At 38.5% G+C, this 21,388-nt stretch overlaps 1 protein-coding gene across 1 annotated transcript in view; it reads right to left on the reverse strand.

Annotated features, from left to right (window-relative positions):
- Positions 1-1,224: 1,224 nt before the first annotated feature.
- Positions 1,225-21,388, reverse strand: part of SMC3 (structural maintenance of chromosomes 3) — a 34,448-nt gene continuing 14,284 nt past the window's right edge. The window contains exons 10-29 of the mRNA XM_048505395.1: positions 20,723-20,803; positions 18,848-19,012; positions 18,232-18,353; positions 17,690-17,903; positions 16,368-16,471; positions 15,743-15,842; positions 14,843-15,003; positions 13,872-14,013; positions 12,570-12,720; positions 11,374-11,526; positions 10,158-10,309; positions 9,620-9,778; positions 8,602-8,709; positions 7,237-7,345; positions 6,212-6,459; positions 5,917-6,129; positions 3,926-4,117; positions 3,633-3,810; positions 2,639-2,745; positions 1,225-1,643 (exon numbers count right to left, since the gene is read on the reverse strand). Coding sequence (XP_048361352.1) covers positions 1,572-1,643; positions 2,639-2,745; positions 3,633-3,810; positions 3,926-4,117; positions 5,917-6,129; positions 6,212-6,459; positions 7,237-7,345; positions 8,602-8,709; positions 9,620-9,778; positions 10,158-10,309; positions 11,374-11,526; positions 12,570-12,720; positions 13,872-14,013; positions 14,843-15,003; positions 15,743-15,842; positions 16,368-16,471; positions 17,690-17,903; positions 18,232-18,353; positions 18,848-19,012; positions 20,723-20,803 — 2,931 coding nt within the window. The 3' untranslated portion in view covers positions 1,225-1,571. The remainder of the gene's footprint in view (positions 1,644-2,638; positions 2,746-3,632; positions 3,811-3,925; positions 4,118-5,916; positions 6,130-6,211; positions 6,460-7,236; positions 7,346-8,601; positions 8,710-9,619; positions 9,779-10,157; positions 10,310-11,373; positions 11,527-12,569; positions 12,721-13,871; positions 14,014-14,842; positions 15,004-15,742; positions 15,843-16,367; positions 16,472-17,689; positions 17,904-18,231; positions 18,354-18,847; positions 19,013-20,722; positions 20,804-21,388) is intronic.

Below are 21,388 nucleotides of genomic sequence, written 5' to 3' on the forward strand. Positions count from 1 at the left end.
TAAATTCATTCAACTCATAATTAACTTATGAAACTCAATGCCAGTGAGGCCCAGTGGCTTAGATGCCCTTAAAAAGATTAGACAAACTCACAGAAGATAGGGTTAACAGTCACTATTACTCACGATAGTGGAAAACGTCTTGTTTACAGATAGTATCAATGAGATAATATCTCACTGAAGACCAGCTGCTGGGGACAAAAACATTTAAGAGGTTTGTGGGGGATTGGGATTTGCTATTTTATTTTAACGTAAAATATTTTGAACTGCTATAGCAAGCCCCCTTGAAAATACGGGATATGTTTTAATAAAACAGATGCCTGCTTCAGCCACTGTAGGCCTTCTGACTGTATTGTCAGCCCCTGGGAGAACCAGGATAAACTTAATCCAGTGAGGGTCTTGGATTCTTACATTCCAAAAAATGTTGTTACGCCTTGGAATATTGCTCCTTTGTTTAGCAAACAGCAGTGTGATCATGCCAAAAATGTGACAGCCTGTTCTAAACACGAATGAAGAGAAATTAACAAAATCAGGAGATATGTTTTTGTACAAGAGTTACTTCATGCAACTTTGGGATATTTTCCAATTATGTATAAAACCCACAACTAGCACAAAGCCTAACTGGTTTTTGTGCAACATGAGGCACAGGATAAAATTCATTTCACAAAAGTAACAAGTGAATTTTAGTATCCAATTACCACTGTATTTAGTGCATGAACTCATTTGCCAAAGCCTGCCTAGAAGTTTTGTAAAACATTCACAATGGTGCATTACTGTATCTCAGTTACATTTGAGGACTGTTTAGAGCAAGCTTTTAAAAAATCTTTGTTCATCCCCATACTTTCCAGGAATTAAGCAGACAGAAAAAGATTTATTTAGCAAGAATGGAAGCTGTGCTTTTGGGGGGAGGAGGTATGAGATCGTCTATCAAACAGAGCAAAGCAGGGAGGGACATTCCATTTAATTATTACAAGATGCAAGGAAGGAAGAAATTGATTTGACTGAAAGTTTTCTTGGAATACGGATCAAAACTTGATTTACAAGACTTGTCGAAATCCAACAGAACAGAATGAACCAGAGGCTTCCATTCTACAGATCAGTAAGCTCTACACAAGGCACCTGTCTGCATTCTGTTTCTCATCTCTTGGACTCCGTGACTAAAAAGCATTATACATTAAGATAGTAGAGACCACAGTCGTTCCCCCCCAAAATATGTAAAGTACAGAATTAAAAGCCAACATTTTATTGAAACTATTTTTTAAAAATCATGTGCGGTAGTATAAATGGTAAACTAGCTGGAAGGAAAGAGATGGCACATTACAAAAAATCTTTTAAACAGCAAAAATGCTTTACAAAAAAATCCAAGAGAGTACATTTTCCAAACTACTGACAGTAGGTAACATTAACAGGAATAAAAGAACACTGCAACATACACATAAAACAGTCCACAAAGAAAATGGAAGATCTCAAGTTTCAGGTAAGCTAAGTTCAAAAGCTACTTTAACAGCGACTATGTATTTCAGATTTACAGTTGCCTGATAGAGGCACAATATTTTACACATTTGCTCCTCCACTTAGCCGTGAGTAGTATCATCTTCCACAAAGTCTTTGGCCATCTCTGCAGTGATAACATCAATATGACTGACCTGTAGTAAAAAGACACACACATGTAACCAATAACATTTACAGGTAAAATAAAAACTATACAGTTTGTAGCAATTTGATATAGATGGATTGTGTTCACAATGGAGTACAAGTGTGAATGATTCAGACAGTGTAGTCTCTTCTGCACAAAGCTGTGTATTCAAACTCAAAGAATGTGGGAATTGGGTGCAAAATCTAGCTTCCCAGGAATCTCAACATTTTTCAAAGAATTTATGCTTGCAAAGAGATGAGGCTAAATCCTGGTGAAATTTTTAAACCAAAATGGCCTCTGCACAATATTTCCACTGGCCAGTGCTTTAAGCCCTATACACACAACCACTCCTCACCTTAAATAAACACAAGAACAGACAGTGGAATATATTGGGGGGCAAGGGGGGAAGAGGCAGGGTTTTCATCTGGGTCACATGAGTGCACATAATAAAAACAACAAAAATCATAAAAATCTGTCTAATCTCCATAATTTACACAAGTGCTGAACTTCAGGCTTTCTTCACATGCATTCTTTTTAAAAATGTACACGACATACAGCCCTACTGTTAGGCTATTTACAGAAATGATAACAACAATGAAACAGTAATTCAACATTTTTATATACTGTAAATACAGGAATCTTCTTGGTACCAATTTCCATATCAGCAAAGCAAACTTACAGTAAAAACCACACAAGAATCCTCAAGCTATTAGTCTAAGGCCACAACAACATTTAACAAAAACAAACTATTGAAATTACATATCAATACACTAGACCCGTGGTGGTGAACCTTTGGCACTCCAGATAATAATGGACTACAATTCCCATCAGCCCCTGCCAGCATGGCAGGAGCTGATGGGAATTGTAGTCCACAACTTCTGGAGTGCCAAAGGTTCGCCACCACTGCACTAGACATAGTTTGATTATAACCAATCACCACTGCTTGGAAGTCATCTTTCAGCCACAGCTCACAATAATGTTAACAATGTTTTGAAAAATGCATACCTTATTTCTGAATTTTACACCATAGAACTTGTCAGCTGACTCAAGCAGTTCAGGCCTGAAAGTTGTGGTAATGAACTGTGCATGTTCTGCTAATTCCATTATCATATCTAGAAATATAACAAAGAGGTGATTATTTTATTATAATCTGTTTAGCACATAAAATTTAAATGCAGCAGGATTATACCATCATCTACCATATGCAATTGATCAAGTAAGCAATAAACTCCACTGAACAGAATCATTCTAATTGTGACTATATACATTCCAAATTATACTTCAATAGGCACATTCTGTTCCAATGTAATGTAGTATGGAATGCGGGTCTGAGCAGAAGAGATCTGACTGCTGTGATGAATATCCTGGTTTCATCTAGATTAGATTACTGCAATGAACTCTATGGGGGCTGCTGTTGAGAAGTGTTTGGAAACTTCAGTTGGTGTAGAATGCTGCAGCCACGGCATTGACTGGAGTGGTTGATAGGGACTAGTCCATGCACTCCAGTCTAGGCACATCTACAATGGCTCCCAATCTATTTCTGGGCAGAATTCAAGGTGCTGGTCTTGACTTCAAAACCCTATATGGCTTAGGACCTGCATATCTGAGGGACTATCCAGCTCCATTTGCTGCTTTAGGCCATTTTATTAAAGACAGCTTCTTCTTCATCTCTGCTGCTTGAGCGCGAGAGGCTGAAAGAGCCAATGCTGACTTCTTTAGGTGCTGGTGGCATTATCTTCTGCTAAATGTGAAAGATTGCCAATCGGCAGAGGGGAGGGAGGGGAGGTCAAGCACCTCTTCGGGACAGTGGAAGCTTGGAAAAATCTGAATGTGCCCTGCCGTGGAGGAAGGAGTCATAACCCATACCAGGGTATTTTCCTACATTGACAAACCATGCATCTCCAAACAAACCCATGAGATTCCTTTCTCTCTGAATTTAGACTTTACTAATGAAACGTTTCTGTTGATATATAACATATATAATCTTATGAACCCTTACCTGAAACAGCCTTTCTGTGTTGGGCATCCAAGGCTTGATCGATTTCATCAAAGAGGTAAAAGGGAGCAGGATCACATTTCTGAATTGCAAAGATTAAAGCTAGGGCCACTAGCGACTTCTGTCCACCAGAAAGCTGTTGCATTTCTCTCATTTCACCTTGTTTACCAGTAAATGAAACCTGAAGAAAATTAATCATGAAGGTTAATTACTGCTACTACTTAAGCATTATATTATTTGCTATTTTAACACTAGTTATTAGCCATAAGAAAACTATTAATGTAACATTCCTTTACCCTAATGCCAACTCCAGTGAACTGGTCTACAGACGGAACACTGCTCTGAGATCCTGATCCTTTTTCACTCTCAGCACTGCCTTCGCCTTCATCTTGAGACTGACTGCCTTCCACATCACCCTTCTTCATCACAAGAGTAGCTTTCCCACCAGGGACCAGCTTCTGAAATACCTCACTGAAGTTCTTTGACACCTGGAGAAATTCAATTCAGATGTTGAAAGATAAAAATAACTTAAATATATTTTCACATGTACTCAGACAAGATACTGCCAAAACAGTACATTCCTAAATACACCAGATAACTTATATTATGTACATCCACAAGCAGAAATTCAGTGTTAGAAGTGCAAAACACAAATGCGGGGGGGCGGGGGCGGCGGCAATGGGGCCTGGACCTATTTCAATCTGGGTTCAGGTCTATGTTTGGTACTGAGGTAATTTCAGTTGCACTGGTCAACAATCTTTGTTTAAAGCTGGATGGGATGATCTTCTCTACGGATAGTTTTGGACTTCTCAGTGCAGTTAACCACTCTTTCTTATCTACTGGTTTGAAGTCAGTAATTTCACTCTTTTCTCCCTGACTAAATACAAAGAGTCTTCACAGAAGGTACAGAATCAACTGGGTGGGATTTGTCTTGTGGAGGTGGCCACAGGATTTTATTCTTCGACCCATGTTCTTTATATGAGGCTACTGAGATTGTCTGGAGGCTTGACTTGGAGTGTCATCAATATGTAGATTAGACACATCACTATATTTTGTTACCCAGGCTTTCAGATGCATCCATCTTAATTCTGAACTAAGGCAAAACAAACTGAAGCTGAATTTTTCAGAGCACATTAATAGCTTTGGGATGTTAATGGGTTCTGTCTTGCGGTTTGAAAAGCAAGTTGGCATCATGGCCAGGAGTGCCTTCTATCAGGTACTTTTCATTCACCAACTCTCTTATTGTCCAGAATACAGAAGGGGCTAGCTGTCAGGAACATATGTTGCCCATTTTGAAAAAACTATATTGGTTGACAGTTCAATTCAAAGCACTGGTTATAATCTTCACAACGCGAGTCCCACATATTTGAGGACTGTCTCCTTCCATATGTCCCTGTGATCCAACAAGAGTAATCAGGCAAATTTCTGTTGGCTATACCACCATTTTTGGGGTCTCTCTGGCACCAACCAGAGCCCACTGTAGCTTTGCTCTATGGAATGAGCTCCCTTAAGTGGCGAGCCCCTCCCCCCCTTACAGATCTTCAGGAAAGGCTGCAAGTTCTGTTTGGTTACCATGGCTTCTGAGGCGGTCTGAATTTAGGCATCGTTTAAGAGGGTAAGGGAGAGATTTGGAGTCTGTAATTTTATTTTTGGTTTTAACTGAAAATTTTTAAAACTATTATTATAAGCCATCCTGAACCACAATGAAATACCTATATTTTAATAAATAAATTTATGTATAAAAAGACAGATCTTCTTGAAGCATGACAAAGTTTTGACTTCCTTCTCTGAAATTAACAGGAATGATGCAAGGGTCATGCCTTCTGCCTTCCTATACAGTTTAAAATATAAGCTATCATTTATACATACACACATATATGAAAAATTCCATATAGCCCAATAGGATCATATTGTGAGACTCCACTGTTATATTTATGCAGCTACTGAACTTCTGGTAAGATTGCAAAGAGCCCAGCATTTAAATGAAAATACAGTCCATCAAAACAAAAAACATTTGCAGTAGCAACAATTTTAAATATGCAATAAAAATCAAAAATTCTACCCAAGTCCAATTAAAACCATAATTAAAGTACTTCACAAAGTTAATAATGTTCACATATTGCTATGGTGTCAACTCAGTACAACAAAGGACAGTGCTAGAGCGCTACAGCTATGGTTAGGGAGCTGAATGTGATGACCAAAAATGCCAAAGGATTGAAACCATGAGGCAAATAAAACATTATCACAAGGAAGGGATGGTCTTGTCATTATAGGTATCATATAATACCTGTTTGAAGGTCAGCTGGATAGCTTCATATTTTCTGAGTTCAAGGACATTCATTAACTCCATAATGGATTTGTAGCCCCTGTCCAATTCTTCTTGACGTTTTATCAATTTCTCTTTCTGCTCCGAAAAATTCACAAACTGATCAAGAGCCTTTTTATTTACATGACTGTACTTTTTCAGTTCTGTGTTGCACTGCTCCAGTTTGCGAAACAGCTGTACAAAAGGATAAAACAGTCAGTCAGTACCACATCAATACCCACTACTTGTGAAGGAGAGATCTGAACACTGCTGTTACCTGTTTTAGGCTCAGTGTCTGATACTTTTCAAAGGCTTCCTGGGGAAGTGAGCCCAATTCCCTGATTTTCTTCATACACTCTTCTTTCTTCTTCAGAAGCATGCCTTGCCGGTTAGTCATCTTCTCAAGCTCTTTTGTGTCATGGTTAATGGCATCCATATGTTCTTTCTCCATATTCTTCCAACGCTCCATACTTTTCTGGAGTTCTTTAATCCCAGCTTCTGTTTTATCAATTGAATTGTCCAGATCTAATAAATAAAAGAAAAATGTTAAAAAGTATAGTCATACTTGAACTGTTAAAAATACAATGTAATTTTAAAAATTAATGTGTGTTAAAAATGGTGCTGCCCACACACTGCACTATAGCCCTGTAGCACAATATTTTCAGTGAACGTACACACAATCAGCGCACACTTGATTTTTTATTACATGTGTAATTCTCATGTTCCATTCAATGCATGTACAGCTGGACATGTGATACAAACCCCATATTTATCCAAGGACTTGTCTCTGATTTAACCATAAAGTAAATGAATGATAGCTGCTTCTTTTAAACTGGTGTACTCATGTACATGCAGAATGAATGTGCATTCGCTGTAACATATTAACAGCGTTAATGTTAAGAGACCTTTTAGGGCTATGTAGAAATCCATGTTGATTTGGAACTAGGGAAAGAATGTCAAACCCTAGCAGAAAAAAAGAGGACTGCAATGAGGGAATAATAAAGTACTAGTACTAAAATAAGAGTATTACTTCATATGTGTAATTGCATTGTATATCATTATTAAAATTTGTTTTTAAATTTTTTTTTTTAAATAAAGTACTATGACAGTAATTCAAATGTTACATCTTTCTGGAAATCTTCCTGAAAAATGTGGCAAAAAGTCCAGGACCATGGAAGTAGTTCCATACATACTGTGTTTTATACTATGTTAATTATTCTTATTGAAAAATGTAATTAAATGCAAGAAATAAATAGGTATAAGCAGGCCACTTTCTCTGATTAAAGAAGAAATGTTACGAACCATCTGATCTTGCCAGGGTATCCTTTACTCTTTTGTTGATTGCCTCAAGCTCAGATGTTGTGGCTGTAAGAACAGTGCCACCTTCAGTCTCCCTTAGTTCATTCAGCTCCTAAAATCACAATACACAGCATTAATGAGATTTAGCTTCTACGAACCAAGCTTTCAGAGTATAACTATACTCTAGCTATTTGGCTGCTACCATCGAATATTTGCATTAAAGTGCCACTGACTGGGAGAAAAGACAGATATAAATATTTTGAAATAAATGACTAAAATTACAAATTTTTGTTTATAAGAAAGGGAAATTTTCTTAAAACGTTAACAATACAAATTATTATGATTGTATACTACAATATGGACTGAAGAATTTTTTAACTGTGCATATTCCTGAACAGTTATTAGTAGTCCAATTTTTCAGAACTAAGTTTACAGCAATCAATGTTTTGTGATTTTTCTTTTCTCCATCAGCTTGTATTTAGCATTTTAAATGGAAGTGATAGTTTAAATATTGCTACCTATCTTCATAATGAAAAGCTCATAAGCAACTAGTAAACCAAGAGAAGTATGTGTGTTATTCATACACTGTGACAGGAAAAGTCCAAAACTGGATGAATGATAATAGTTTCAAAACACTGAACAATTCATAATGCACCAGTCAATAAGAGCGTTTTAAAGAAGTATATATACTCCACTTGCTTTCCTTTCCTACCATCAGATCCTCTGAAGATGCCAGCCACAGATGCAGGCGAAATGTCAGGAGAGAATGCTGCTAGAACACAGCCATACAGCCCGGAAACCACACAGCACCTCAATAGGAGCATTTTTAAACTGCCATGTTTACCAAATTATGCCTGACAAGCAAGGACATTCAGAAGATGTCTCTGGAGCTGTCAACAGGAAGGAGGGCAGGTAGCATACAGGCCTCCAGACTTCATGCCTGTATCCAGTCTCAGCTGAAAACAACTCCTCACCTCCGCCTGATTCCACCTGTCATTACCAGGACCAGCAGAGGAAAAGCATAAAGCAACCAAGCACCTTTTCTGATTGTGCCTAGATGCAGGTCCAGCTGACCCTCCCTCCTTTCCAGCTTTCAACTGGTGAGAATGCAACTTGGCAACCCTCCAACCCTAGAATGCTTGATTCTAGCTCAACAGGTAACAAATAAACATTTTAATTTTTATTCTGATCTGATTTCTGTGAGCCAATTTGGAAGCTTATTTCAGGCTGAAAAGCGGAATACAACATCATACACATAGCCAAATGTAATCATCCACTATAATGGGGCATCATAACGAAATACAACTTCAGAATCCATGTTCAAAAAATTTATTTGTTGCAGAAAAGGTTTTTAAAAACCAATCTTACTTGTTCCACTTGGTCTAAACGCTTCCTAAGATTCTCATTGAGATAGGTCTCAACTCGTGTGATAATACCTTCAAGCTTGATCCTTTCATTCAAAAGCTGTCTGTTTTCCTAGAAAAAAAGGAAAATCGTATTCAAGTCATTTTTAAAATATTTGGTGGGCTAACAGCCCAATCCAGGAGGGGAGTCAACTCTTGTATGCGATATGGGCCTGCGCCAATGGACTTGCCCTCTCTAGGACTCTTACTGCAGTGGAGAGGCAGATGCCGTGGCGCTCTGAAAGACCTAAACGAGAACTGGGTGCCACATCAGCAATTCCACATTGCAGTCAGCCCCATCAGTGAAACAAAGGCAGGCCAGAGGCATTCACAGGGGTGAAACCAATTTTAGTTGGCTTACCCTGGATTTTCAACCCAGGAATGCCTTCGTCCCTGGTCTTGGATGTAAGCCATGAAAAACATGGCGTATACCTATGTTCTCCTTTGGCTGTTTTTCAGCAGCTGGGATTGGAGCCAGTACTGTGGCACGATAGCATTGCCTTCCTTAGCTGCTGCCCACTCTGGATTGATCTGCCTGCATTTAAAATTGTTTAAAACAATTAAAACATGGCAGACCTGGTCTTGGTCCCGTTTTAAAAAAATGTACAACTGCAATTTTAAATGTTTGTTTCTCTGCACTTAACTAGATCCAAATTTAACTTAAAATAAAAGTCTTGACAAACAAATCTTTGAACTCTAAATAGTCTTTTCAACATGACTACTAATGTGAAAGTTATACTGTTGATCAGCCTATCCACACTACTGATATTTTACGTGATCTAGAATGTAAAAAGTCTGTTCTCTTTCAAATGGGAATGTAACTAAATCATTCAGAATTAGATTATTGTTTTACGTTAGGATCTTGTTTTACATTAAGATAGGAAAGACACAAAGGAACCATCATCAAGAACTCAAGCTAGTTTGCAACTAACATGTAAAATAAACAAAAATCTGAATGCTAAACTTTTGTTTTTTTTCCTTACTTGCTGTAGCTGTCGAATCTCATCATTAAGAGCATCTACTCGCTTCTGATCCTCTAAACTAAGTTGAGACAACAGGTCTGTGCCCAGTTCTGCTTTTAATGATTCTCGTGTTGATTCCATAGCATGTAAACTTGCTTCCAAACTCTGTAAGCTGCGTTGCTAAAAATCAAAGGTAATGTTAAATGTGAAACTCCTTTAAAGAAAAATAATCCTCCAGTTCATCACCATCAGTAAAAGTGACAGCAGAATAAGCCAGAAAAATCAGTAAACAGCAATCCACCTCAACAATATATTTCTTAAGGTTCTTGCAGTATAAGTTTGAGACCTTTGAGAATATAGAGGCAGCTAAAATGGTCAATAGCTTAATGCATACCTTTCCTTGCTGACATTTCTGACATCAAGTCACAGCAGTGACCCTAACTGGTGACACAGAATTCTACAACTGAAGCTGGTCACTGTACCAACCACTCTGAATATTCAGTAAAATGCAACTACACCAACTAACTAATATTCAAATATTCTCATAGATCCCCCATACCTTGGGCATAAATGTTTTCTCTGACTGCTGTCTCTTTTCTTTCAGCATTTTCATCTCAGACAAGATGCTGTCCCTGGAAGCTTTAAATTTTCTTTGCTGGGTTTCAATTTGCTGCATTTGATTCATGAGCTGATCAATTTCATTATTAATCCATGCAATGTGCTAAGGAAAAATCTTGTTTTTTAAAATGATGGATTATATAATATCATATCCGAGGTCTTGTATATTAGTAAGAAACCTTTTTATATATTACTGTGATGATGCAAAAACAAAGTATTTCATGCCATAATTAGTTTTAAGCAATTATAACAGAAACTGCATTCAACCAGACTTATGTATAAAGTAACTTTAAATAAGACATATGGACAATATCCCATTTAGAAATGTTCCTTGCCATAAATGAAAATGTTAATAAATATAGCTTTTGCAACTGTCAATATCTTATTGAAAGAACTGCTCAGTTTTGGACTTAACCCAATCCCTGTTTTCTTGCTGACCTTTCTACCATATAACTCACCAGCAGCTACCCTAACTGAGTTCAATCTCTCCGTTTTCATCCTTTCCCCCACAAACATAAGCTGCTGAGGGAAAACAGGATTTTGAGTGCATTTCCCATATCCTCGTTCAATCGAGATGCCCACAGGTTTCCCATTTACCTCAACAACCAGATATCCAGCATGCAACCAGATATGCAGTGGGGAGGATAAAAAAGGGACTTAAAATGGATCAAGGACTGAGGATATTATGTTTATTCAGTGCCTTAACATAAAACACAGTATCAGAAGACTGATCCTGGCCCAGTCATATATAACAATGAATGTAATAATTAATTAAAATAATGGCATATTCTTCTTTAAAGAAAGAGTATGGAATTCTGCCACCAATTCCAAATGAAAACACAAACTCAACAAATCAAAGTCCCTTATCCAACTTTTGAGTTGCCTACATATTTGTCTCAGCTTCCACAGTTCTAAGCAATTACTTCTAGACCTTCCATTTTCTTCCCAATATAGTAGCAAATTTTATATATTCTGTTAAGAACCCACCTGCTTCTTTGTCTTAATGGTAATTATTCCTGATCTTCTGATAGTGACAGTAACCAACACAAAAAAGTGTGCATACATTCAAAATTATCAACTGCTTCAATGCTAGTCATAGTCTTCTTTACACATACGATCTTTCACAGAAGAAGACATGCCACATATGTGAAGGATATTTTCAATGTTCCTACGCAAGTTTTCATTGAGTTTGGCTTCAAGTTCTCCTAATTCTTCTTCTGCCTTTCTAACATCTTTCTGGAGTTCAAGTCGAGACTTCCTTGTGTCATAATAACCTCCAGTCAAGGCCCCACGGTGGCTGACTTGATCACCTAAGAACAATTTTTGTGTTAACAATGTTAGTTGCTACACCCCCACACAATGTGTACATCAGAGTAATTCACCATTTTTAACAGAACAGTAAAGTATGTAATTACTCAGAGCTTCTAAACAAAATCATGAATCTAACAGATTACGCAAGGCAAGGTTCCTGCAACTTGAAAGAGAATTGGCCAGAGAGTCCTTGTTTCGGCATTATTACCCACTGCCGTGTTTGCAGGCAATACCCATCAGCCGGATTTTTGATTGCATGGGGGGAGGGGTCACTATCAATATATACTGATGTATCAATCTATCGATATAAAAAGGCAAACTACTGAATACAGCATCTGTACACTTTGCCCGAATACTGATTGTCTTTTACGGTGTGAAGTGAGGGGGAAGTAATGGCAGTATGCAAACTGCAAAAGAACACTGTGAACTACCTTTTGCTAAGCTCCCTAAGTTCACGATCATCCATTTCCTGATGTGCTGTAAATCCAAGCATCAAAACCAACAGGCTTTTCCTGGTCTGGTCTGGAATCACTGGATGCTTGTGTATGAAACTGGAGTCATAACAGTTACACCTGTTTTATCCAGGTCCTTTCAATGTACTTTGATGGGTGTTAATATTATGTATCACCCAGTTCAATAAAGTTTGTTCACGGTAAATAAAAAGCACAGCTTGAAATGCAAGAACCAATATATGTTACACTTAAGACAACCTTCTTGCATATAACTCTAATATCTAGGAGAACCCAAGAAGTATTTCTCCAAGGAAAGGGTGATACCCGCCCCCCCCCCCCCATTTCACCTGGATGTTTTGTGAATGGAATCTGACATTTCATACTTTTTGATGTCATAGGTCTCCATAGAAAAGTTGACCTATCTATCGGGTTCATATATTGTGAGTTCAAGTTGAACAGCGATTTCCTAAAGATTGAATTTGTTGAGGTTTTTTATCAAGTTCATATAATTCATAAAAAATCACTATATATTAAGAGACTAGCATGCAGAGAACATCAAATATAAATATAAAGTTGCTCCCAAAGCATACCTTCCAACGTAATACAATCCATAGTAAAAGCTCTGGCCAGCTGGGTAGAAACTTCCATACTACGACAAATAAGAGTCTTTCCAAAAACATGTTTGAAGGCTTTATCAAATCTTGGGTTGTACCTTAGCTTACTGATCATAGGAATAGCATCCTGGAAGCAAAAAGAAGAGCAAATGCCTCAGCAAAGTTGTGTCAGCCCTCCAGTTAACACTCAGGTGACTGAATGTAAAGCATATGGGTTGAAGCCATCTGTAGTCTTGGTATTTTATGTAAATTATATATTACGATGTTTTAAATTGTTTTATTATTGATGGACACCGCCCTGAACCTTTGGGGAGGGCGGTATATAAATATAATAAATAAATACATACATACATCACAAAAGGGGGAAAATGTAATCTAATTTATAATGAATTAAAATGTATAAAATTATTTATCTTGAATGCAAGATATTCATATTATAATTCCATTACAGAAATGAAAATAAAATGGCCATAAAAATGGCTTTAGAACCACAAACACGGAAGAAAACAATCTGCTGGCTCCAGCAGACTGTAGAACCCACAGCCTATCTGTTTTATGAAGCCCTCTCAATCCTTTTGTTTTGTGTCTAGAGCAGGGGTCCCCAAACTTTTAAAACAGGGGGCCAGTTCACTGTCCCTCAGACTGTTGGAGGGCCGGACTAAAAAAAACTATGAACAAATTCCTATGCACAAATGATTGTAAAATGTCTGATTTCACCTTTCAGCCTTTCTGTCATGGTCTATTTTTAGAACAGTGACCAAAGTATGTCAAGTACAGGGTGGGCTCCAAATATTGGTGGGGGAGGCTGTGGAATACCTTCCCCTGTAAAAAAAAGCAGAACTTTCCCAATGAAGCATTCCATCTAACCCAGGATCAGGTATCTTCCTGGGTTCTTTCCTCCCTAGCAGCCAGCGAGCGATTCACCAGCCTGGCTGATGCCAATGGGAGTGAGGCGGAACAGAAAGCCTGAGAGCAACACATGGAGTAGCCGAGAGGGAAGGGAGGACCAGGCGTTGCCACATGTAAGGTTTCCAACTCTGGGTCAGAAAATTCGTGGAGATTTGGGGGTGCCATCATGTAACTGCAATCAACAGCCGTTGGGGCCGGTTCCTCCTCTCCCTCGAGCCCCCACTGCACATGAATGGAGCCATCGCTGCCATGCCTGGCGGGCCGGATAAATGCCTTCAGGGGGCCACATTTGGCCCCCGGGCCGTAGTTTGGGGACCCCTGGTCTAGAGCAATGCTGATACTGTTAATTTTAAAAACAAACAGGCTTACATTGGTTTCAGGGTATGCAGTATCTCTAACATCCAGTTTGTTCAGTGGCAGAAAAGTTACTTCTCCTGGTAGATTCATTTTATTGAACTCCATTAAGATTTTAGTACTAACTTCATCAGAATCTACAATATGGTAAAATAACCTAACACAAAAGAGAGAAGTTAAAGTATTCTTGTAAAAACAAAAAAGTATGCAATCAATAAAATGGCCAAATCTTTGAAAATAAGCTTAGCCCCACAAATTTTATAAACATTTTTTTCTGATTCATCTGGCTGCACATCAATTAACAGGGTCAATTCAAGGTACTGCCTATCACATGCAAAGGCCTGGGTGTCTCATATCTGCAGAACAGCTCCTCTTACTATGCTTTGCCACAACAGCTTCACTCATTTGAGCAGGGCCCTCTGCAGGGTGCTATGCTGCGAATGGGCAAAATCAACAACTGCCCACACAAGCACAGTCCCCCCCTTATGATTAGGAAGGCTCCCTGCTCTCACGGCTTTTAATATAGAAAGATGAGTTGTTCAGGAGGACATTTTTGGACTGGTAATAGGATTGTAATGTAACAAAATGGTTCAGAAAGTCATATTGGTAAAGAGATAGGAACTGGGAACTATACTTCTGTGATCTGTTTGTTCAGTAAGTAAGTTTTTACTATATAATTTCTGCATTGTTTGAGTCATGCTTAAATGCTCATGCTTTGTTATCAGATTTGTTTCTCATATGTTTCAGACTTCTGGTTGGCTCCAGATCTCTGCAATCCCAATCCTATTGCACTGTTTATTGAATGTCCCATCCTCTTGACTGTATTTCAGTTACACTATGTAACCCACCTTGTGTCTCACTGAGAAATGCCAGCTATACATAATGTAAATAAATAACAAGTAAAATAAATTCATTTAAAACTAGTTTTAACAGGATTGTTTCTCAACTTCACACATTTGTACAAACAAGAATGTGGCTGAATATACCTGTTTCCTGCAGTAACTTCAACACAAGTGTAAAAAGCAGGCTCACACTCAAAGTTATTCATCACAATTCCATGATAGCCATTTAGAACATGCTGGTTAATGCCTTTGCGCCGAAAATGCTCCAAGACTTTGTTTATACTGTCAATTCCATTTAGAATAGCCTGTTATAATGAAGTAAAAGAAATGAAGGTACTGGAAGACATGAAAATAACCCTATCCACATATTTAGTCTGCAAATTATTTTAAAGTTTTGTTTTTGGCTGTTATTTGTTTTACACTGGTCAGAACAGTGTCTCTGCTATATGATTGTAGATCGAGGAATGGGCTGGGGGTGGTGATAGAATACTGTCACTCACTTTGTATTTTTACTGCTCCTATCTCCCCCTTACTTTTCCCCCCTCCTGCTTTAATAGTTATTCTGACTGGTTATTCCTGGAACTGTTATTTAAGGTATTAAAGGCACCATCTGAAATTTTAAATTTAATAAAGTTTTGAAGAGTAATTCATATATAGTATGTTATTTTAATTATATTGCATTTATGGTTGTTAGACTAAAGTTGGGAAAGGGCAGGATACAAATCTAACAAACAGACAACAAATAAAACATCAACTTCAGAATTATCCCATTAAAGCCACAATAGCGGCGACTGATTGCACAAAAGCATATGTCTGCTGGCAGAAGAACAGAAAAAGCTTGATTTAAACCTTATAAACCACAATTCTGCCAACCCTGCCTTCATCTTCAGCCTCTGAATACTTATAATACCCTTAGCCTCTAGAAGCCGCTTCCAAAAAAGATACTTGTCATAAAATAAAAATTTAAAGAAGGTTCAGTAGAACTATGACATCTGCAATGCAGCATAACCACTGTCTCTGACACTAAACATCAGGACTCCGCACCTTTCCTGTTGCTGCTCTAAGAAGCTGCTGCTTCTTTTCCAGGTCTTCTCGTTTTGCAGCCAGAGCTTGCTGCTCTGCATTCTCTTCTCTCCACAAGTAGCTGAAAATTTAAAGTGACATCTGTGTTACCAAAGTCGCCTACTAAAGGCTACATAAAAGACATTGTTTATAGTCTGTTTATTTAAATTACCTGAAACGAACGCTTGCACTGGTTTTCAAACCTCCAAAGAAATTCAAAATGTATATCAAGGATTAGAACTTTTTGCTAACTTTTCTACATGCCATATCTCAAGCTAATGTAACATTTTTTTGTAAATAATCTCCAATCATAAAAGTAAATTGTAGTGTCTATTTTAAGACATAATTTCCTTTTCAAATATCAGCCCCTTTTATTACCAGTAAACAAACAAACTCTCTTGCTCATAGAAAACAATCATGTTTTATAGTTGTAACAGACTTCAACAGTGAAACTGTTTATATATTTCTTGAATAATTACTGCTTTTAGACTCTTAAGAAATCTTCATAAAACATTAAAAATATTAATTTATATTTTAAAAGTTAAGCTAAGACTAAATTTTTCAAAAGAACTGATACAAGAAAAGAAAACCACAATAAATTACTAACTTTCTTTCGCTCTGTAGTTCATCTTTTTTGTTTTTCACTTCATAATATTTTCTGTCCAATTCTTCCACACGAGCTTTTACCTCATTAAGATCCTGATCCAATTTCTAATGCATACAAAAAGAAGTTTTTCAATTAAACATCCCAAAGTTTCGACTGACTTAAATACTTTGTTATCTTTAATATCATTAAAGTGCTGAAAATCAAATTTTTTTAAAGCATCTGAGACTTGGGCAGCCCTATCTAAAGGACTGGGCATTCAGATACGGTGCCACTCCCGTTTCACTGTTCCCAAGGGGCTTCTTCGTGGCAGGAGAGGGCAAAACACAAAAAAGCCTCCCCGCAACCAGAAAGCCCCCAGTGGGCTTAATGGACTTACGCCACAAAAAAGGAGGAGTAAGTTCAGTTCTGGCTGCCAGTGTAACAGGGGCAATGGCTGCATGGAAGCTGACTAGCATCAGCTCCTTCCCCAACCACACCAAAGACCACCCCACTATACTAGCAGCAGCACAGAGACACTGTTGTGGCATTCCACCTCTGTGGAGGGCTGTGGTGCCTGCCCGCAGATCCACCCTACCAGTGGGGCAAATGCCCTGGGGAAGGCAAATCTGCAGACATGGCCCCAAGCTCACTCCCAGTGGCGGATTCACACTGCCCCCCGGATGGGACTGTTCAATAAACACAAGCACAACCAGTAGAGTTCTGACTTTCAGAAGAGAACAAAGAATTAGCAGAAACACATGAAGACAGGATACCAAAGAACTATATCAAGCATTTGCATTCCATTTTTTCCTTTTACAATCCAATTCCCATACTTGAGGATTGGGGGCAAGTATGTATTATTGGGATCCACTATATTGCAACCCTCACTTCCACATTCATTCTGCCAGTGGACATTTATGAGAAGTCACAGGCCCAATTCAAACAATACTATCTAACACAATCAGGGGCCATGTTCAAGAATAATACACAAGAACACTTGGAAGTATACGGAATGTAGTGTACCAAGGAGTGGCAAGGCAGGCTGATGCAATTTTAATCATCCAATGCTCATAATTGTGAAACTTTGCCTAAATCTTCTAAGTTGTTACAAGTTTGTTAACAAAAGAATCTACCTCCTGTAAGAATATCCAGAAAACTGCAGGTCCTTACACAACATCCCCCCTCTTAAATAAACTGCAAATATACAAAAATGTAGGATTTTCAAGTTAACAGTGTATACAGCTATGTCCTGGATAATAGAAACAAAATCTACCTCCTCACTGAAATAATCCTAACTGAAACTGCATTCACACATTTTTGTAGCTACAACCTTGACTCCTTACACTGTATTGCTCCAGATTCTTCTCTTTGTTAGCCTCTGTATCTTCTAAATCCTTATGTATTGTAGCAATCTGCCGCTTCTTGTCATTGATTGCTTGATCTAGGGACTTGAGCTCTTTTTTAATCCATTTATCTCTCTCTTCTTTAGAGGTAAACTGACTTCCTCGACCTTGCTTTGCATAAAGATCTGTTCTTTCCTGTGTGGCTTGTGCTAGTCTGTTCGAAGAGAAAAAATGCAATTTTCAAATGAAAATATTTATACTACATAATCGACTAGTGTATTCTCAAGCTTTAATATTCTTACGCTTTAATGCTCAGTGTTGACTGATTTTTACAGCTCATAATTCTTTCTCCTGTGAGACGTTATAGCTAATACAGATAAATTCCAAATTATTATCTTGCTCTTATACAAGAGTAATGGCTGGAAATTTTCTCAGGTACTTCAAAAGAGAAATGCTTATGAAGGCACGGCACCTGGAACTCGCCTTGCAAAATATTTATTACTAATATGACACAATAGTGCCACTACCCATCAAACACATACCTGGCAATTCCTCGTTCTTCTTTTTCTTTGACGCTATTGAACTTGGGTTCTGTTTCGGCCAGTTCCTTCTGTTTTTCTTCTATTTTCTCAAGAAGTTTCTGCCTCTCTTTCAACAGTCTTTTCTGAAAACAAAGGATACATTAATCTGAACCCTAAAATAAATGATTTATCAGGAAGGACTTTCTGTCAAAGAATTAATTCATCATAGTTCTAAAAATATCTGTTCATAAATAGCTTTGATTATTGAAATTGTGGCTAATTTCAAAGAAGGATTTCTATGATTAAGTAATCTGTGGATGAGCTCCTCTTTGATCTAGGAGGAACATCATTAACAGAATATGAAATCCAGGTATGGAGCAAATAACTTTGAGATCCATATGCTGCATTCTTTAAATTACCTCAATATGTACCAGCTGCAACTGGAACAAGAGACAGTGTGCTTTTCACCACGGTAATACGAACTAGTAACTGAGTAGTACTTTCACTGAATCTTAACAGTGCTTTTGTAAAATACAGCAATGTTCCACACTGAAATTTTTACAATCTTAAAGTACAAAACAAAGGCAAAAAATATCCAGATTCATTTCTTACAAATGACCAACAAAATGACCCTTACCCGTTGTTCACTATTGCCAGCCAATTCATCTTGCAAATCTTTTGCCTTAAGTTCCAATTTGGTCCTCTGCTTAATCTGTTCCTGCCTTTCCGCACTGAGCTGCTCCTTCTCTTCTTTCATAGCTGAAATCTTGGCTTTTAGTTCTCGGACTTGCCGCTCAATTTCCTGCAGAACAATGCAAACATTAACACAAGATTGGAAATATTTCAGAACTAAAGCATCAAGAGCTTGTTATCAAGTTACCAAACAATGGAAGAAGCACAATATCACAAGACAAGTAAAACGGAAAAAGATTAAAGAATGAACGGTCAAGAACAGAAAACACCATTGTAGGAATGTCAGGGTACATAAGTAACTGTAATTGAATTTGGGTGCTGTGTGGTTTCCGGGCTGTATGGCCGTGTTCTAGCAGCATTCTCTCCTGACGTTTTGCCTGCATCTGTGGCTAGCATCTTCAGAGGATCTGAAGATGCCAGCCACAGATGCAGGCGAAGTAGCGTCAGGAGAAACATACTCGTGAAGATATAACCGCCGAGAAATAACACAACCTGAAATTCTGGCCGTGAAAGCCTTCGACAATACATTGTAATTGAATTCATAAATGATAGCATTAGAGGTCACTCTAGAATTGAATACCAAGGCTTGGATTCTAGAACTTCAGGTTCCCCAATGTGGTGCTCATGGGTGCCATGGCATCCACCTATACTTGTCCTGTCGCCAGCCAAGCTTTTGAGAAAGGCCTTTGGAAGACAGGGCTTGTTGCTGGCTGTCCTTATTCTAATGAAAGGATTCCCCTTCTATTTCCCTTTCCCCCTTTCTTAACCTGGGCTTCTTTTTGTTCTTGCTTATTTCCCTTCTGCAAATCTTTTGCAAAGTGAGGAAGGAGATAGTGTGTTTTGCTGTCTCCTGTAATGGCCATTTTGGAGTGGTAGTCACCACACCATCCCAGGGCCTGCAGCCTCAAGCAGGTTGCAGATCCCTGCTTTGCATTCTGCATGTGCTCCTCCTTAACTACTATGGAAGGTACGTTCCTCTGACACTAGGCACTTCCACTTACCCAAAGAACCCAAAAGTGCCTAGAATGAGACGAATACACTCCACATGAGAGAAATGCCTCTGCAATAGACAGTGGGGTGCTCAAGTGGAAAGAAGGCGTATGATGCAAGTCAATGGAAGATATTCATGGAATGTTCTTGTGAATTATTATACACTATTTATATTTATTTCACAAGTTCATACACAACACCACATCACTTTGGCCACTGATTAGAAGAAGAAGAGTTTGGATTTATATCCCCCCTTTCTCTCCTGCAGGAGCCTCAAAGGGGCTTACAATCTCCTTGCCCTTCCACCCTCACAACAAACACCCTGTGAGGTAGGTGGGGCTGAGAGAGCTCTGAGAAGCTATGACTAGCCCAAGGCCACCCAGCTGGCGTGTGTGGGAGTGTACAGGCTAATCTGAATTCCCCAGATAAGCCTCCACAGCTCAGGTGGCAGAGCTGGGAATCAAACAGATTAGATACACAAGCTCTTAACCTCCTACGCCACTGCTGCTCCTTAGCAGATATGCTTCAAACAGCATATCTGATTAGCAGATATACTTCAAACCTACAGTCTCAGATGCTGGTCTGACTGTCGTTTTCAGGCCTGGTTTGTAATTTGTATCCCAGCAAATCCTATCACACATGCCTGGAAGTAAGTCATTCTATCTTGCCGCTGTTTACTCTGCACTACATGGATGGACATGAACAATCCTCACGCGCTTTGTGAACACCCCATCTACTGCCTACTAAGTCATGACAATGTCCTGTTATATGGATGGAGGCTACCATGCCATAAAAACTGTTTTTGTGATAACATAATTCTGGATCTTACTTCCATTTTATCACGAGCATCCTGTTGTGCATCTCTTAACTGCCTTGATTTTTCTCCACTTGTTTCTCGTTTGGCAGAAAGCTAAAAATATAAAATTAAATAAACACATTTATATTATTTTTCTTTATGTGCAAAAATAACTACATTTTTAAAACTTCATCAAGTATGTTGATTAAAGTGGATAATAATAATAATAATTTATTTATTAGATTTGGTATACAACCCCACCCCCGAAGGGCTCTGGGCAGTGTACAATAAAACCAACAAAACAAGGCAATATACAACATAATACTAAACAATACAAATTAGAATAGTGCATTAAAATTCAGTAGCAGCAGCATAACCTGCATTATAGCCCACATTATAGATGACGTCTGAACCGCAGCTCCCCTACTCCTGTACTCCCAGGAGGGGACCAGCAAACTGCTGGAGATGGTATGAACTCATGGTACACGGGGGCTTCGAGAGGGGGAGGATAATCTGCGGCCAGCCTCCCCAAAGGTCCGGTGGAACAGCTCAGTTTTACAGGCCCTGTGGAACTCACCAAGGTCCTGCAGGGCCCTAACAGCTGGAGGAAGAGCGTTACACGGGTAGAGGCTAGCTGCAATATTGAGGGGCTGGGGATCACCAGAGGCCAAATTGGGACATATGGGATGACGCGGTCTC

Source organism: Sphaerodactylus townsendi, linkage group LG08 (genome assembly GCF_021028975.2).
Source record: "Sphaerodactylus townsendi isolate TG3544 linkage group LG08, MPM_Stown_v2.3, whole genome shotgun sequence".
NCBI classification, from domain to species: domain Eukaryota; kingdom Metazoa; phylum Chordata; class Lepidosauria; order Squamata; family Sphaerodactylidae; genus Sphaerodactylus; species Sphaerodactylus townsendi.